General features: G+C 50.4%; 2 protein-coding genes across 3 annotated transcripts in view; both read right to left on the reverse strand.

The window, feature by feature from the left end:
* The window catches only part of LOC140895266 (uncharacterized), a 32,228-nt gene extending 31,441 nt beyond the window's left edge, over positions 1–787 (reverse strand). Inside the window, exon 1 of the mRNA XM_073304712.1 lies at positions 301–787. Coding sequence (XP_073160813.1) covers positions 301–787 — 487 coding nt within the window. The remainder of the gene's footprint in view (positions 1–300) is intronic.
* Positions 788–4,309: 3,522 nt separating this feature from the next.
* The window catches only part of LOC140895914 (aryl hydrocarbon receptor-like), a 131,221-nt gene continuing 116,162 nt past the window's right edge, over positions 4,310–19,368 (reverse strand). Inside the window, exons 7-11 of one of the 2 annotated variants that reach the window (XM_073306818.1) lie at positions 18,801–19,003; positions 16,095–16,204; positions 13,698–13,839; positions 8,147–9,872; positions 4,310–5,980 (exon numbers count right to left, since the gene is read on the reverse strand). In XM_073306818.1, coding sequence (XP_073162919.1) covers positions 5,825–5,980; positions 8,147–9,872; positions 13,698–13,839; positions 16,095–16,204; positions 18,801–19,003 — 2,337 coding nt within the window. In that variant the 3' untranslated portion in view covers positions 4,310–5,824. The remainder of the gene's footprint in view (positions 5,981–8,146; positions 9,873–13,697; positions 13,840–16,094; positions 16,205–18,800; positions 19,004–19,368) is intronic. The other variant, XM_073306819.1, reaches the window with a different exon arrangement.

Below are 19,368 nucleotides of genomic sequence, written 5' to 3' on the forward strand. Positions count from 1 at the left end.
AGCTCCTTCACATTGATATGGAGCGACCACTCTGCTCCAGACCACAACACCTGCATCATGAGGTCCCCCCAGGTGGGCCCTCCATCCGTGGTCTGATGTGTCCACCACCAGCATCAGGTCTGGTTGTGGGGCGGCAAAGGGGATGCTTTTGCAAACCACAGGCTGGGACTGCCACCACAGCAGGGAGTCCAGCACGTCCCTTGGGGCTGTCACTACCAAGTCCAGGGGGTCCCTGTGTGGGCGGTACACCCGAGCGAGCCACATCTGCAGAGTCCTGAGTCTCAGTCTGGCATGCCTGACCACGTGCGTGCATGCCACCATGTAACCGAGCAGCCGCAGGCAGCACCTGGCCTTTGTCGTTGGAAACTGGTGCAGGGAGGCCATCGGTTGCTGGATAGCCTGGAATTGGGACACTGGAAGGCTTGCCCTGGCCTGCGTCCAGGACCACCCCTATTAATTCCACTTTCTGTGTGGGTACGAGCGTGTACTTGGGGACGCTGACCAGGAGCCCCAGCTTGTGGAACAATCTCAGGGCCACCTCCACTTGGCCTCGCACTTCCACCTCGGATCGGCCTGCCAGGAGCCAGTCGTCGAGGTACTGGTACACCCAGATTCTCTGCCTCCATAAAAAGGCTGCCACCACCGCCATGCACTTCATGAACACCCGTGGGACTGTGGCTAGACCGAACAGGAGAACCGCAAACTGGTAATGTTCTTGGCCCACAGTGAAGTGTAGGAACCACCGATGTGCTGGGTGAATGGCGATATGAAAGTACGCATCCTTCATGTCAAGGGCAGCATACCAGTCCCCCGGATCCAGGGAAGGGATGATGGTGCCCAGAGGGACCACATGGAACCGGGCCTTGACCAGGAAATTGTTGAGCCTGCGCAGGTCTAGGATGCGGAGAAGGCCCCCTTTGGCCTTGGGGAATGAGGAAGTACCGGGAGTAGAATCCCTTTCCCCTTAGGCTGTGCGGCACCGCCTCTACCGCCCCCGCCTCTAGCAGCAAGCGGACTTCCTTCTCTAGGAGATGTTTGTGAGAGGGGTCCCTGAAGAGGGACGGGGAAGGGGGATGGGAGGAGGGAGGCAAACTGCATCGAGTAGCCGTTCCGCGCCGTGCGTAAGACCTAATGGTCTGATGTAATGGTGGACCATGTATGGGAGAAACGGGACAGGCGGTTCAAGCATTGGCCTGTTAAACCCAGGGTTGTGAGTTCAATCCTTGAGGGGGCCATTTAGGGATCTGGGGCAAAAAAAATGGGGATTGGTCCTGCTTTGAGCAGGGGGTTGGGCTAGATGATCTCCTAAGGTCCCTTCCGACTCTGATAATCTATGGTTCTATGTCTGGTCTGGTACACTGTCCTTGAGCGCACCTTCAAAAGCCTGGCTTAGTGCCCGGCTGGGGTTTGTGCTGGCCTTGGTTCTGGCCCGGCACATTATTGTTACTGTTGTTGCACCATCTCCTGTTATCCCTGCCTCGCCTATGGTAAGGCTCATGCCTATGGCGAGCCTGGTACTGGCGTTGAGGGGGAGGCTGCAGCTGAAAGGGCTTCCTCTGGGTCGCCAGGGCATGCATACCCAGTGACTTAAGCATAGCTCGCGAGTCCTTAAGGCTGTGCAGCCTCGTGTCTGTCTGGTTCGAGAAGAGCCCGGACCCCTCAAAGGGGAGGTCCTGGAGTGTATTCTGGACCTCGGGCAGCAGGCCTGACTCCTGGAGCCACAGTGAGCACCCCATGACCACCCCTGACGCGATTGTTCTAGCCACCGAGTCAGCCGAATCCAAGGAGGCCTGGAGAGGTCTTGGCTACTGCCTTGCCCTCGTCCACCAGGGACGTGAACTCCTGTTGGGAACTTTATGGGAGGTTGTCCTTAAACTTCCCCACTGCCGCCCAGTAGTTGAAATTGTGCTGGTTGAGGATGGCCTGATGGTTTGCAATCCTCAACTGAAGGCCCCCAGATAAGTACACCTTTCTGCCAAAAAGGTCCAGGCATTTTGCCTCCTTGGCCTTAGGGTCCGGGGCCTGCTGTCCATGGCTCTCCCTTTCGTTTACCGCTGAGACCACTAGGGAGCATGGACTTGGGTGGCAGAACAGGAACTCATAGCCCTTAGATGGGGCAAAGTATTTACGCTCCACTTCTGTAGCCATTGGAGCACTGGAGGCTGGGGTCTGCTATATGGTCTTATACTTGGACTGAATGGTCTTAATGAGCAGGAGCACTATTCTGGATGAACCTTCGGGGTTCAAAATGTCCACCATGGGGTCCTCCTGCTCAACCGTCTCCTTGGCCTGGAACCCCAAGTTCTGGGTGAGCCTGCGCAGAAACTCCTGGTGGGCTCTATGGTCTATCGGTGGAGGACTGGACATATCTGTACCCACCACCGCCTCATCCGGGGATGACGAGGAGGTTAGCTGCTGCTCGACCCCCTCTGGTTGGTCCTCCTGCTCCCCTTCTCCTGTGGGAGGGGCCTCCGGCTCAGGCTGGGGCGGGAATCCATGGGACGGCACCGGACTCGGTGCTGGTCTCTCCGGTTTATCCTGGGGGGATGCTGGGGGCCTCGATACTGTAGCCTCCGGCACCGTCTGGCGTCGGTGCAGGCACCAGGACTGCTGCACCAAGTAACTTGCCCTGGATGGGGCCCCTTGGTGCTCCTGATAGGCCCGGGCGTCCAGAAGGGCCAATGGCGTGGGTTGCCAGCCCACCTGAGGGTCCCTGCTGTCTGGGGCCCGGTGCAGGTACCTATAGTGGCTGGTGTCGGTGCCGGACTACGGCGACGCCGATTGTGAAGGCCATGGTGGTGCCAACGATCTGCTCCGACAGGAGAATGAGTGGCTCCTGGCTGAGCGGGAGCAGTACCGGTATCCCCAAGACCAGGACCAGAATCTGGACCAGGACTGGTGCTGGCGTTCCCTGGACCAGGACCGTCTGTGAGAGTCCTCTGGCGAGGGCCATCTCAACTCCTCGCAGTGCTGGTTTCTGGGTGGTGCCAGAGAGTGGTGTGCCCTTTCTGGTGCTTCCTTGCGTCGACCCACTCCCGGTGCCACGACCTCCTTCTGGACCGCTGGCAACTGTGAGTCCGCGGAGTCAGAGCTCGACCGGGGCCAACTCCGGGAGTGGTGCTGGGATGGTGTCCTCGAGCGGCACATCATTGCCGGCTTACCCCTCGACGGCACCCGAGGCATAGGTGCTGGAGGGTTCTCCCCATACGGGAAGGGGCTCGCCGCCGACAGCCTGATGCGGTCCTTTGCAGCCTCAAAGGTGCCCGGCCTGGAGGACTGATCTGTTATGCCCTTGAGCCCATTGTCTGCACTGAGCTCACTTAGGTCTGGGCTCGGGGGGGCTTGTGCTGCCGGGACCGCTGGTGTTGGCGCCGGTACTGCGACCTTCCTGCTCTTATCAGCGCTCGGGGCCTTGGGAGGCACCAGCCTCCTGTGAGGGGAACGACCGTGCCTTCCTTTCGGCTGCGCCGGGGGCCGCACGGGGCAGGCTGAGCGGTGCTAAGGCCTAGTCTGGCGCTCTGGGGCTGACAGTTTACAGTGCTGAGCAGGTGCCGGGTCTCCCAACGGTTGCAGGGCACTACACACCAAGGAAGCCTGAGCTGGTGTTGGGCGCTCTGGGCCCAGTGGCTGCAATGCAGCCTCCATCAACAGCTGCTTTAAACTGAAGTCTCTTTCTTTCCTTCTTGGCTTAAATGCCTACACCATTCAGTTTGATGTCCATCCCCCAGGCAACGTAGACACAAGTCGTGGGGGTCACTAACTGGCATAGGTTTGCGGCGTGTGGCGCAAGCTTTGAAGCTGTGGGCCTGCGGCGGGTGCTGGAAGCCTCCAAGTACCTGATCACTTAAGTGTCCACAATAAAGGTATGTTAACTAACTGATAACAGTTACTCTGAAGGCTAAGGGACTGCTCTTCTACGAGAGAGAGAGAGAGAGAGAGGTTGTTCCAACGCAGCCATGGATAGTAAGAAGGAACTGGAGGGGGTCGGGCCGGCAGGGGTATATATGCACGGCACAGTGGTGCCACTCGGGGAGCCCCGCTGGGAGCCGCTAAGGGAAAAAGTTTCCAACACTCATGCACGCGGCACGCACACACCTAATGTGGAATGAACGTGAACAAGCACTCGAAGAAAAATTTCTGATCCTTTGAACACTCTTATTTTTCTCATTCCAAAGGATGTTACTTGAATACCTTGGGAAGATATGTTTTTCTCTGCTGGAGTAGCATAAAAATATATCTGTGGGCTCACATTATATACATATGTATGGGTTGTACTTCTTTTGTGGGAAAATATCACTATGTTAAGCATTTAAAATTAAGTATCATTATACTTATTTTCTTTATCATATTGCAAACTTCTCTGTACAGTAAAATGACTCTTCCTCTGAACTAGTCAAGTCCTCTACTTTATTTGCAATCTTTTTAGGCACAGATACAACATATGGTTTATATGCCAGTCTGCTCCTAATTTTTTATAGTTAAGTACCTACACATGAGCTCCTGTGGCTTTGAATAATCTTGGTGGTTTAGATCAACTTTCAGACAGAATACATGCTAGGTACTCTGAGAATCAAAACCAACCAATTTGGGCATATCATACAGAAGACAACAAAATGACAATCAGTGATATTTACTACAATACCTAACGCTCTAATCTGTGGAATCAGTTAATGACAATGTCTCTTATGGATGTTGAAGCCTGACTGTGAAAGGACCCATGTAATATGAGAATATAGGTCAGTTGTTTGCAGACTTAGTGGAATGTGACTTTAGAGCGATGTTTGGAAAAGCAGCAGCTCATGTATTCATTCACGGCGGTAACTTGCTGATGAATGCAATTGGTTTCATGGTCAACCATGTCATTAGGGAAATGTGGTTTTTTTTGGAAAAGCAAACTGTAACAAATCAAAAAGCTTTGGCAAACCCAGCAGGAAGAGATTAATTACAATCTGTGCACAGTTAGTGAAATTCTACATCTTGCCTTTTTTACAGTGGTGCGGCTTCACCAAAACAATATCTACACTGTTGAACCTCTGAGCTCAACGACAGAAACAAAAATGTCCTAAATTGTAGAGACCGGTAAAATGTGTTTAAACTCCCCCCTTCCCCCAACCCAACAATCTTAAGTAACAGTAGAACTAAAAATGAGTGTAGAGCAATAGAGAACTCTTTTCATCAAAGTGCAAGATTTATGTCAATGTCACATCTTCAACAGGGTAGTCTTTGTTGATGTTAAAATGTAGTTCTGTATTCAATTTAAAAGACTGCTACAGAAGAAAGATATGAGGCTAGATCAAGATATTTCCAAGCTGATTTTCCTTTGTAGCTGGATGGCTCTGCCTTTCTGCAATCGATACCCCTACCAGGGAAACATGAAAGGAAAACAGATAGGGCCCTGACATTTGGAAACTCTCAACTGATGAAGCAAAGAACACAAAAAACTCTCAGCCATTCCAAGATAATCGGACATATGAGACTTTGTGTACATAGCTCAAGCCCGGGCTATTTTTATAAATGCATTACAGAGGGGTTGTGAAGAATTAAAAGTTGTTTCCCTACTACACATTTGTAGATGGAACATTAATGCTCAGATCAGTAATATCTTTGTGAAAATTAAACTCTACCACGTGAAGTTCCTTCTCACTCAGGGCCAAGCCCTGTCTGTCAAAATCACTATCATGTGAGGTTGATAAAAACAATAAAAGGAAAGACGAGACAAAAATAGCCAGAAAAAAAATAGCTGCTTGTTTTCCATAACTTAAAACACAACCATTTCTCCATATGGTCTGAATAATCCTGGTTTGGCCAATCTAATCGCCCACTCTTAAAGATAAAAGCCACTGCTGGAGGGATTAGAATGATTTGGAAGCAGTTCTGTGCAGGAATGCAGCTCATCTGAGGAAGCAGGGTTTCTGATGGGCAGGAGGCAGTCTCTGGGGTATCCCACATTAGCGTTGGTCAAAACACAATCATTTTCGGGCTGAGGGAGGACAGAGAGAAAACGTTAGGGGTTCTGGAGGATTTAATGTTTTAAACACTGAAGGTAAAGATGTAAGCTTTACTGATAGGAAGGATGGGCCAGTGGGGAAAGTGTCATCTGGGACCCGGGAGAGACAGATTCAATTTCTAAAAGATCTGCTCTAGAGATTATTTTGGGGCAGTTCTCTGCCCTGGGCTATCTAGAAGATCAGATGAGATGGTCACAATGGTCCCTTCCGGCCTTGGAATCTAGGAATCAATGAATCTAGGAATTCCTTGGTCTGCCACAGACTTCTTGTGTGACCTGGGGTAAGTCATTTCCTGTCCCTGTGCCTCACTGGGGTGCAACAAGGAGAATCCATTCTTGGCCCCAGTCCTGGCCTCTCTTGGCTTCTCTCTCACCAAGGGCCAGTCCTTGAACATAGGAAAGAAGCATAAGATGGAGCCACAGCCCAGGACGGGTCGAAATGCCATTTGCTGGCCTAACCACCTCTCCACCACTCATGTAGGGGAGGGGCTCTGCCCCACACCACCCAGCTCTAGTTACTGCTTCTCCATTGGCAGAGTTGTGCCCTACCCTTGCCCACTGCTGGGGCAGGGGAGAGAGCTGTTCAGAACCTGATTGGCTCTCAGCTCCCAAATGGCTCACCAATGGGGAGGCAGTGAGTGGAGCTGGGTGGCAAGAGGCAGAGTGGAGCCTGGGTTGATGAGGAAGCAGCACAGCAGCTCTACTAAAAGGCTGTAAGATTGAACCAGGGATGCAAAGTGGTTTCTGGGGCTGCGACCCCTCCCCGCCATGATCCTTGGCACTTTAAGCACTGTGCCTGGTGCTCAGGTTTGTGCCCCAGAGGCAGAGATAGATTGGGTGGGGGCTGAGCCCCCCTCTAACCCGAGCCACCTCTGCACTGCTTTCCAGAACCCCAGGCTGCCATCTCCTCCCGCTGCCTCCCCCATCTCCTCCTGTGCCGGGCCCGCTCCAGAAGGAGGGGGGGGTTCGGTAAAGACATACCCCTCTTTAGGACATTTCTGGTTGCACCCCGATCTGTACAAGGAGGATAACAGCCTCACGGGGGTGGGGGTGAGGCTACATACAGTGCGAAGGACACTTCTGCACAGCATCCCCCTCTCCAAACTGTCTTGTGCCCCACTCAGTTGCAGCCGAAGAGCTGCGGCACAGGCTGACTACAGGAGAGGAAGGTGGGCAGGGGGCTTGCCTGGGACATGGGAGACCCGGCTTTACTCGCTGCTCTCCCAAGGCTTGCGGTGTGACCCTGCGGAAGCCATTTTAGTCTCTCTGTGCTTCAGTTTGTAAAACAGGGATAACAGCGTTGCCTTGCCTTAAGGGGGCACATGAGATGACTTACACGTAAGAGCGTGAAGCGCTCAGATATTACATGTGAGTAGCACTGTCAGATAACTGGCCTATAGAAGGCTTTGTTCTAAAGGCACTTTGACATCTTTGCTGCAAAAATCAATCCTTCACCTTTGTTTTGCAAGAGCAATAACAATGGGCATATTGCAACAGTCACTCTTTCGGCATTTCTGTCCATAAATACAGAGGTGAGGATTTTGTCTCACACTGTGTGCCATGATCCCTAAGGAAGTTTGAGCCAGGGGTGTTCACCTGTTAAGGACAGGAATCCATGCAGCATGTTCTCCATTCTTTTGTTCTTTAATTCATCATAGGAGAAAGGGTTAACAAAGGCCTATTTTTCACCACAATTCACTAGGACACTCTGGCAGACTAACTTAATGTGTGTGTATTGGCAGACTAAAGGAGAAGCCTAGAGTTTCAAAAAGGGCTAGTGATTTCAGGTGCCCATCTTGAGACTCCTTAAAGGGGCCCAACTGTTAGACACTGCTGAACTCCCACCCTCTGAACAGTGGGCCCCTTTCAGGTACCTCCGGTGGGACATCCGAAACGTGAGGCACCTCACCCCATTAGTCACTTTTCAGAAGGGTTGGCCAATGGGGCAGGTCCTCCTCTGATGTCTGCTTGACGTTGGTGTAAGTCAATGGACTCCAGGGGAGTTGCTCCTGATTTACAATGGTGTAAATGGGAGGAGAGTTAGTCCCCGAATTAATAAAATCGGCACTAGATGAGGCACTCCCTGAAACACGTAACAGATTCAGGGAATCTTTAGCTCAATGTAAAAGAGCTGCTCACCTTACGGATATTACCCTGGTGTGACAATGATGTGTGTGTGCTGTAGGAGTGCATGGAGGCATCCCGTTCTCCATGGATATTCACAAAGTGTTCCAAGGCTGAATTTGGACACAGGTACTGGGACACTGAAGGAACAGGGGTCAGCTGCTTTGGAGAAATGACCTGATATGAGGAAGGGGGGAGAAAACCCGAACACAGAGTCATCTCTTCTTGGGATGCTTCTCTATCTCCTATCTCCATGTTGGACAGCCTGTTCAGGTAAAAATGAATGGTGGACACTCCCGTGTTTGGCATCTGAGATGGGCGGAGCTGGGAGCTCAGCTCCTGCTCGACACCATAGATATTGGTCTGTGCTGGGAGGCCCCTGGCTGGCTGACTTTCAGGCCTGTAGCTATAGCCCTGCCACGTGTTACTCCCTAGGGTTGGTTGGTTGGAGGAGGCATGGCTGCACAGGCCGTTCACTAACCAGTGCTGGTTGGGTTTTTGTTTCAGCTGTGGCTCTGTGCGCGCCTGGATCTGGTTTTGTTGGATGCAGGGCTGGCTTTGCTGCAGGAATGGTTGATGTGCTCCCTGCACTGAGTGTAGGCTGCTCTCCAGCTGCTGCCCATGTTGCTGATGTTTGTAAGGGATTTCTATGGATTGATGGAGATGGTTTGATCCATGAGGGATGACCCATTGTGGACTCTGCTGCTGATTACCAAGAGGTGACTGTACAAACTGAGACAGCCCGAGCTCAGCTGTTCCTGCTGGCGGCCTCCACTGTAGACTGCTAGACTGCTGCTTATCCTCATCAGCCTGCTTCATCAGCAGGGGCGTTGGCTGACTGAGAACTGAGGGCAACAGCTGCTCCCATGGCTGGCTGCTCTGCTGGTTTTGGGTCACAATGTGCTGCTGCATTTGCTGAGGGAGATGCAAGATCAGCGATTGCTGGTTTTGTGGCAGGGACTGGTGTGAGCACTGGGATCCTTTCTCTGGCATCTGAGATGGATACACCACTGCATCTTTGCTTGGATTCTGGCCTGGGTCTGACAAGGAACAGGCCTGCTGCTCCCCAGTGGGCTCATCCTCACATTTGTTTACAAGTGAACCATGAATATAGGAGAGGATTTCATTGTTTGTTAATAGATCGTTCAGAGAAGGAATATAATCTAGGTCCGTTTCTACCCTCACCATCCTTTCATCCAACAGCAAGAGCTCCAGATCCTCAGCATTCAGCCCCAGACCCTCCAAAGCATTAAACAGCTCATTATTTGAACAGTTTTCATCACTGCTAATCGAGAGAGAATCCAGCGTGGTCAACAGTGGGTCCCCTTGCCTCAAGTCAGCCAGCTCCTGCTTGGGACTATTTTCCCCAAAGGACAATGGATTAGCAACTGCATTCCAGTTGTCTCCTCCAGTCCCAAATAAACCAGATTCTCCCAGGTGGCTGAAGAGATTGCTGCTGAAGGAATGTTTGGGAGTAGAAGCTGGATGGGAGACATGAACAGCCTCATCTTGCCTCATCATGGCTCCCAGAAGAGAGTTTGGGTCTACATTGTCCTTCTGGGACCTTCCCCCTTTATCGTGAGAATTCTTTTTGGATCTGTTGTTTTCCCCTTTGCTGTTGAAAGGGTCAGGGAAGCCAGGAAGTGGGTAGGGCGTTTGATATAATAGTGCCTCTCCTGTAGTAAAGGTAAAAGGAAGATGCATAGAACGCTTCTGAAGGTGCTCCCCTCCTTCTTCATCTCTGCACAGAACAAAGACAAGATTGGTTATGGACACATACCCACAAGGAAACCTAGAATGACTCACCACAGAGGTTAATATCGCCTTGCTGATTCCCCCTAGTGCTCACATAATCAACACTGGTATCAAAGATCTTTTTTGGAAGCTTGCACCTTCTATGTGGGGTGAGGGAGGGGAACTGAGGCAAGTGACCTCAGTGCACAGAAGGTAAAGGAGATATTAAATAGTCTGAAGTCTTCCTCACATACAATCCTTTCAGAAGGCTGCACTCGTACAAAACTGGATTTTAACACTGCCAAGAGAAAGGAATGTAGTTCAAAATCAACTTTCCATTAAACACACACCAGCACCCCATTGCTGATAATTATGTTGCAAGGAGTAACAAAATCCAGCCTGCCAAAGTTCTCCATCACTGCCTCCTCCAAAGTTTCTTCTTCTGAAGCAGCTGGTGCTGGCCACTGTTGGAGACAGAATACTGGACTAGATGGACCATTGGTCTGACCCAGTCAGGCCATTCCTATGCTCCTGGAAAACCTTGATTTTAATTTTGGAATCTGATGCAGAACTAACATAGGGTTCTTAAAACAGGGGAGTTGTGTAGGGTTCTCTGGTGCATGTACAAAGTCAAGTAGCTGCACCGGGTTCATATTGCATCCTGGACAAAACAGAAACAGAAACTCCGGACAGAATGAAGAATGACACTAACCAAGACTTGAAAAAAACCCCAATAGCATTTATCAGCTGTTTTGCGTGCAGGTAAGGTCTCGCTGAGGGATATTCCCATATGGTAGAGGGATGTTCTAGGCTAGGGATTGTGCATCAACAGCAAGCTCACATATGCCCAGCTGATGATATAAGTGATATCCGGGTATCTGCCACAATCTTGTGCTATTGAAGTCAATGGGACTTTTGCCAGGGAGTTCATTGATGTGGGTTCAAGCATATACCTCCCTAAAATGCAGCCCATGATCAAAGCAAAGTCTGAGGGAAAACCCTCTGAAGTTGTGTTTGTGGTGTTTTCATGACTGCTGAAGGGGAGATAGGGGGTGAAGGGAGACGTCCTCACTCCTGCAGGTAGTTCCCATGCACGGGAGAAATTCCATAGAAGTTGGAGACCACACACAAGTGTCAGGACTATTTGCAGGAGAAAAGGTTTCCAGGATCAGCCGCAGAGAGTATCGTTGGCTTGTCTTAATAACTGGCCTGTTGCATAATGCGGCTCAAGTGTGCCACATTGTGTGGAACATCCTGCATCTGGCCCCAATTTTTAAGGCTCTCCCACAGCCCCATGCCACCATCACAAAGTATCAGTTCAGCTGCTTGGCAAGTTTTCCTGGTTGTGAGCTGCATGGCTTGGTGCTTGACAACACCATGTCTTACACTCCTCCAGGTGTCCGTGTTGCCCCTGGGCCAAGGAAGGGGCAGTGAAGTAATTGCATCACACCTCTGAGCTGCTCCCAAGTCACCTACTTTCCCAAGCAGCTGGGCCTGGAGCTGCCTGTCCTGGAGCTGGGCTGGCCAGGCTTTTCCAGGGGCTCGCACTGCAGGCTCACCCAGGGGGAGGCGCATTCCCAGCACAGCTTTGGGGAAACCATCTACAGCTGCAAGGAGGTAGCACGCAGGCAAATTTGCTCCACTGGGGAGGTGATTCCCCTGTCTGAGCTCTTCCCTGCAGCAAGGGGTAAAGCCCCATGCAGTTCCCTGCATGGAGCCACCCATGCCCCTTTTCTGCGAGCTGCTGTGATGGGGTGACTGTCCCACACTGGACTGTTAGGGGTTAATCAGATGGCTGCATGAAAAGCAGCCAATAGGAAAGGGGTTGCGAGGAGCAGCCAATCAGGGTTGGGCAGGCCCATATGAGAAGAGCTGCAGGGCAGAGCAAGTTCAGAAGCTGACTGGAGCTTGATGAGAGAAGATCAGGCTCCTGACCAGGCAGAAGGGAACTAGTATCCTGGACAGAGCAGGGTGGAGCTAAAGATGGTGCCTGGTTGGCTGCAGGATTCACAGGCTGGGGCCCTGAGGCAAGGTTGAAGAGGGTGCTGGGGGCTGCAGGGAAGTGGCCCAGGGAAATGAATGGAGGAGTCAGAGGGGACGCAGCAAGTGGTGGCCATCTACAGGGTCCCTGAGCTGGGACCTGGAGTAGTGAGAGGGCCAGGGTCCCCCCACCTGCCACAGAGGAAGTGGCCAGACAACTGGTTTCAGTTGCCACTGAGGGAAGTGGCCAGACAGCAGACTGCAATTCCTCCGGAAAGGGGGAGAATAGAGCATGAGATGGCTGGAGGGTGGTGGCGTGAAGAGGACGCCACGGGAATGACGTGGGTCCTAGAGCAAAGTGATGGTGGTGTGACGCCGCCAGAAGAGGGTACACTGGCTAGCAGAGCTAATCCCTGGGACAGTCAGCAGGAGGCACTGTGAGCGAACACCGTCACAGCTGCAAACTTGGTTCCTGAAAGCTGGAGTTGCAACGCCCCTCCCCCGGGTCGGGTCAGCTAACTCCACAGTTCAGAGCGTAATCCTAAAGGACGGGTTAACCCCAAGATTATTTATTGTTTTATTGCATTATTTTAAGTGTCTTTAACATTTTGCTCTAGCAAAACCTGTGACATTCCTGATTAAAAGGTAGAACAGCTATCACTGAAGACCAGCCTCTAAAAGACACAAGCTTTCATAATTCCCACCTTAGCATCTGCAGTATGCTTGTAGTACACAGGATCATGTTGTATGTCCATATAAGAAGTTTCTGGCTATTTGCAGGAGAGTATTTTTTTTTTTTAAAACAAAAACCATGTGTTCAATAAAAAAGTGTGATGTTCCTCATTCCAGTGTGTGAGGGTTGAGAAAGATGCAGGGGTATGCGATCATCTCTTGCCATAAGTAAGCGGCCAGAGAAGGGATGAGGCAGCCCTAGCGAAGGCCAGAGGGGACTGTTGAATTTCAGAGCCCAGGCTTACAACGGCCTGATTCTGTTCCAACACGGCAGTAAACCACAAGTTCCCCACTCTAGCCAGTATACCAATGTAAGGTGGTGTGAAATCAGAATCAAACCCAGAATATTTTCTCGTTCTTTAGAATAATACAGTGGTTTTTGTCCCTGGATGCCATCCCAAGCAATGGGAGAGTTTCAAAGAATTCGTATATTTCATGGCCTAGTGGCTCAAGCTCGGGACTGGAATTTAGGAGAGTTGGTTTCTATTCCTGGTTCTGCTGGGTGACATTGGGCAAGTCACCTCACTGCTCTATGCCTCAGTTTCCCTATCTGTAAAGTGGAGATAATGATAGTGCCTTTTGTAAAGCACTTTGAGATCTACTGATGAAGAGTGCTAGATAAGAGCAAGTTTCAGAGTAACAGCCATGTTAGTTTGTATTTGCAAAAAGAAAAGGAGTACTTGTGGCACCTTGGAGACTAACCAATTTATTTGAGCATAAGCTTTCGTGAGCTACAGCTCACTTCATCGGATACATACTGTGTGTATAAAATGTCTTCTGTACTTTCCACAGTATGCATCCGATGAAGTGAGCTGTAGCTCACGAAAGCTTATGCTCAAATAAATTGGTTAGTCTCCAAGGTGCCACAAGTACTCCTTTTCTTTTTGCAGATAAGAGCAAGGCATTATTATTACATTGTTTTCATTATAGTCAGTGCCCAGTTGGGATCCATGCTGCTCCTTCTGAGAGAAGCAACAAGCAAGACAGCATACTAGAAAGATGAAGCAAGTGACCTACCCTACTCTGTCAGAGCTTCCTTACTAAATGAAACTAAGAGACTGACAACCTCTCCTGGGTTCCAGAGGCTAGACCCACTCCAGGCCCGTACCCCGGCACTTACACAAGCGGCCTTTGCGTGGCAATGATGTAATCGGGTTTGCCATTCTTGTAGACGAGTCTAGCATTGGCCTGGACCCACTTCCAGCGATTTTCTTTTGTCAGGAGACGGAACACAGTCAGGCCGCTCTCGCCCGTTTTCATCACTGGAAAAGAGATGCCAAGACAATGCAGTGAGCGACACCCGATCTGCAGAGATGGATCCAGGGATGCAGAGCCTTGGTGTCACAAGGTACTGCGATTTCTGCAAGAACAAAGCGCCCTGGAGCACATGAGCCCTTCGATACAGACTGTCCCAGCTGTGCCCATCCAATCTGGTCAAATGCCACTCAAGGACAATTCTTCATTTTTCTCATTCATGACACGTATGCTAGTAATATTTGCATATGTGTTCGTTTATTTGCCGACACTGTGGTGTTAAGTTATCTAGGAAGGGAGGGGGGCAGAACAGTTATCCCTATAAAGGAGTAGGGCCGATCCTCTGCTGGAGTAAATGGGCATTTCTGATTTACACCAGCTGAACATCTGGCCCATGCTCTTTATAAAAGCCATGTTAGAAAAAAGATAGCCATTTCAGAGGTTACGTCAGACAAGACCCAGAGGTAATTTTACCCCTCCCCCCAACCCAAATTAGAATGCCCATGTGAGCGGGGCTGGGACCTGACAGCAGGGGCAGATAAGGGTCACACTAACTGTGTCTTGTTTAATGAGGCCATTTAAACAACAATTAACTCTATATGGCTGCTTTTACAGAATCCCCTTTTTTTCTATGGCTAAACTGTGTGTGGGGTTTTTTACTTGGCTCCCTTTCTGTTACATGCAATGTGTTTTGGGTCAGATCCATCACCTGTAGCGTGAGTATGACATGTTGCACCAAGAAAGGACCACTGAAAGGGGCTCAAGTCACTTAGTGATGCTGGGTGAAATAACTGAACCAAGCTGGCTTTAGGGTCAGGAACCTGAAGCAGCAATTGTGTCCAACATCGCTGCGATTCAGTTTGTGGATCGCCCCATAGGCTCCTAATCAGACAAACAGGAGGCAAAGCCATGATCTGTCCAACAGATTCACAATCCTTAACACCAACACCATCCCTTCAGAAATGCTTCATTCAGTAATTAATCAGGCATTGCTCATGCCTTTACGAAAGCCAGGTCGTATTGCTTGCCTTCCCGACGTGGGACATTTGGCTGTGACCTAGGGTTCCAGCACCACTGTGCTGGGGAAATAGAGATGCTCTCCACTCCATGTGGGAGGGTGAACCCTGAGCACCAGCATACGCTGGAGCTCCTCATGCCAGCTCTTACCCTACAAAGGGCTGAGCAGGTGCCAAGCACCCTCAATGCCCTTCTGAGCACCTCACAGGGTCAGGTCCTGCTGATGGGCAGAGAATTATCTGTAGAAACCCCTAACCCATCGTGTGCAATGGAGAAGTTCCTGGGCCACACTGGGCCCAGCCCTGTGTGGATTCACAAGGGGACAAGGAAGGATCCAGGCACCGCTCCCCTCGGCTCCTGCCCCATGAGTCAAAGAGTAACCCAGCAGTCGTGTTCGCCAGAGCCTTGGTGGCACTGTGCAGCACCGCAGTAGCCCCAGTGCATCCCCCCTTGCAGTCTGTTTGAAAGGGAGGGTTTACTGAAAACCTCTACAAGAAGGGAAGGCGGAGACATGGCCTGCACTCCTGGATGTTATCTCCCACCAGTTCTTTCTGGGGGATGTTCTGGGCAGCCTGTACCAAGCCCGAGTAACAGGGCTTTGCAGGTGGTGCTCCCGTGGAGATTGCTCCCATGTGACTACAGCAGCTGGTGCCAGGAATGGAATTTAAAGGGGAATCTACCTAATTTCTGTTCTCCTGAAGCCCTTAGGACTGGTTAGCCAGCCAGGGTGCCCACAGCCTTGCACAGGGATGCAGGAGGGATGGACAGGGCTAAGAGGGTTACTTGCTGTGGTGCTGCCAGGGCGATCCCTGAAAGGGCCAGGTGGAGGGGGCAGCATCTGCAGGTGGCAGAGCATGTGCTGCTGTGGAGCCCCTGACAGGAGTTCTGGCTAAGTTAGACAGAGTCCCTCCAGCACACCAGAGCCAGACTTTTGTATAATGCACAACACAGCACAGACAGAGGCTTGTTGGCTGGACAGCTGACCCTGGCCAGCTTGTTCTAGGTCAGCATGCCCAGGGACCATTGCCATCATCTACTCTGACTCCCCCCCAGTATAACATAGGCCAGACAACGTCCCCCAAATAATGCCTACAGCAGATCTTTTCGATAACATTGTCAGAGCCCTAGAAGGCTCCACACTTTTCTACCATCTCCCTCCAAAGACACCTCCAGCTGTGTCTCTGGACTGTCACTCACACTGCATTCAGATTAACTATCCAAACCTGCAGATTTTTAACAGTCTTACTTCGGACGTGATTCTCAGCACAGTACAGCATATCAGCGGCGTGGATGAACTGGTACCCGGTACCACGCACCCGCAGCTCTGCCTCCGTATAGCCCAGCACGACCTTCCCTCTGGGGTAGAAGAGCAGAGCACCACGATTACAGAGAGGTCAGCAGCCTGGCCCTCAACAATCCAGCTGCTAGGGGAAAAGGCTTCTAGCAACACTCCATTCCCAGCTTATTTACAGTTCTGCAATGGAGACATCGCCTCATCCGTGGGGCAGGCGGTCAGTAAGAGCCCCCTGACAGGATCACCCAGACCCTGGATCTGGGCACACAGGAGATAGCAGCATTGCTCCCTCCCTCCCTGGTGGGTGAAGAATGGCTTTCCTCCGCGCCCTGCCCTGTACTACCCCACCCGTGCACCAGAGCAGAGAGTAGGGTTACCAGGCGTCCGGTTTTTGACCGGAACACCCAGTCGAAAAGGGACCCTGGCGTTTCCAGTCAGCACTGCTGACCAGGCTGTTAAAAGTCCGGTCGGTGGCACAGCAGGGCTAAGGCAGGCTCCCTGCCTGACTCCGCGCAGCTCCCGGAAGCAGCGGCATGACCCCCTCTGGCTCCTAATAGCAGGGGTGGCCAGGGGGTTCCGCGTGCTGCCCTCGCCCCAAGTGCTGGCTCCACAGCTCCCATTGCCCGGGAACCGTGACCAATGGGAGCTGCAGGGGCAGTGCCTGTAGACAGGGCAGTGCACAGAGCCGCCTCGCCGCGCCTCTGCCTAGGATCCAGAGGGGGGACAAGCTGCCACTTCCAGGAGCCACCTGAGGTAAGTGCCACCTGGAGCCTGCACCCCAAACCCCCTCCCGTGCCCCAACCCTGAGTCCCCTCCTGCCCTCTGAACCCCTTCAAAGAGAGGCCTAGCTAGGCCTCCTCAGCTAACTGTGTTACCTGGGGCAGTACTGTTAAAGTGGGAAGCTTTGTAAAGAGTGGAATGGATCCCAACAGACTAAGAAGGAGCAAGATTTCAGGAAACTGGCTGGAATTCACCCCCGTGCAGAAGGTCCCAGGAAGCCTAAGCAGCATTTAACCATTTAAATTAGGGCTTTGCATGGTCCCTGTGCCCAGGGAGGGTTCCCCACACAAGGATTAATTAAAAAAAAAAATCTGAATTATGAGCAGCCAGAGGCTAACAGAGTACACAGCTCCTTGGGGCTGTGAAGAGTGTGACAGGGCAGAGACCAGAAGCAGGATGTTCTTCTTTTAAAGAGTAGCACAACGGGAACAAAACAGACACAGCAAGGCTAAGGAGGCCTGGAATGCCAATGGCTGTTCAAATACTGTCAATGGAAGCAAAGGCTGGCTGTAGCCTTTACATAGGACAGTGGCTCTCAACCTTTCTAGACTACTGTACCCCTTTCAGGAGTCTGATTTACCTTGCATACCCCCTCTCTTAAAAACTACTTGCTTACAAAATTAGACATAAAAATACAAAAGTGTCACAGCATGCTGTTACTGACAAAGTGCGTCCTTTCTCATTTTTACCATATAATTATAAAATGAATTGATTGGAATATAAATATCCTACTTACATTTCAGTGTATAGAGCAGTATAAACAAGTCATTGCCTGTATGACATTTTAGTTTGTACTGACTTCACTAGTGCTTTTTATGTAGCCTGTTGTAAAACTAGGCAAATATCTAGATAAGTAAGACTTCTGCATATCCCCAGGGGTATGTGGACCCCTGGTTCAGAACCACTGACACAGGACAGTTTTGATCCAGCTAGTACTTCAGTCACGAGTGACATAAATTGGGGGATAGGTCTTATCTCAAGCCAGGGTGGGTCAAGGGCCAAATCACATAGGCCTATGTCCTCAAGTGTATTTAGGCACCGACGTCTCACTGATTTCAATGAGCACTAGACACCAAAATATCTTTGAGGATGTGGGCCATAATCCCCACACAACTGCTGATTCCTGCTTCAAGAACTTGTGCTGCAGGTCCAGGTTAGGGTGCACTGGCAGAAGTCTGCAGAGAAGCCTAGCCAGCCACTTGCTATCTGTGCCTGACTCTAACCCATGGGACCAATCTTTCACTTCCATAAGCAAGGATATTGACTACTACAGTTAGCTGAAAAATGAACTACTAGTTTTGGAAAGGTTTTGGAAATGAAAATGTTGTTTCCATGCTGAAGGATTCTAAATGGACCCCCTCCCTTTTTATTTAACTATTTTTTTAATTTCTCCACCCATCCAATTGTGTTTAATCAAAAATGTTACTGACCTGGTTAACAATACTTTTCATTTACCAAAAATTGTGTTCCCAGTAACTGAAAATCTTCAACAGTCATTTGGATAATTTCAATGTGGTTGATAAAGAGTACCCTGCTCCCAGAAAAACATTCTAACAATTTTTTGCAAAAAACCAAGTCACTTTCCTCCCCAAAACCCTTTTTGTTAAAAAAAATATTTCAACTAGCTGTATTAACCACATTTTAAAAAACAAATAGATACCTTTCCTAAGTAATTAATTATTATTATTAATTTATTTGTATTTCAGTAGCTCCTCAGAGGTCCCATCATGGACCAGGACCCCCCCGTGCCAGGAGCTGCACAAACATGGAACACCACAGAAAGATGCTGAATGTAACATGAGTCTTGCTTATAAGAGTATTTGGGGAAAATCTTGTTTAACAGCACATGCCAACATTAGTCCCAACTTCTGTACTTACTTGGCATCACATGCCAAGGGGGTGAAGTCCAGTTTGTGCTTGGTTCTGAAGATCAAGTTTTTGGTTCTGATCTCCAAGATGGAGGGGGGCTGCAAGGGAGTGGAGATGGCAAAGAGAGCCAGCTGGGGTGGCAGCAGGGACCCATCCTCAGACCTTTTATTCTGGCTGTGGAGAAATTTCAACCTGCCCTGAAGGTTTAAAGCCTTGAAAAGAAAAAAGAGGAGTCACTTCGAGAACATGAATGGGGCTGTTAACTTCAGCAACAAAAGGCCTGTTTAAAGCAAATACAGCATTTGTTAATAAGTAAATGCAAACGAACAAGACAAGCCTAGGGGAAGGAGAGAAAAGCCAATGAACACTGAATCATCGGGACTGTATGCTATTCAGAGGAGATTTTCAGAGGTGCTGCTGGAGCACAAAATCCCCTGGCACTGAGTCTGGACCCCTCTTCCCTCACAACCCTGAAAGTCTACACTGCAATTTAATAGCCCCGCAGCCTGAGTCAGCTGACCCAGGCCAGCTGTGGCTGTCTTATTGCAGTGTAGCTGTACCCTGTGGCAACAATGCC

Source organism: Lepidochelys kempii, chromosome 11, assembly GCF_965140265.1.
Source record: "Lepidochelys kempii isolate rLepKem1 chromosome 11, rLepKem1.hap2, whole genome shotgun sequence".
Lineage (NCBI taxonomy): Eukaryota > Metazoa > Chordata > Testudines > Cheloniidae > Lepidochelys > Lepidochelys kempii.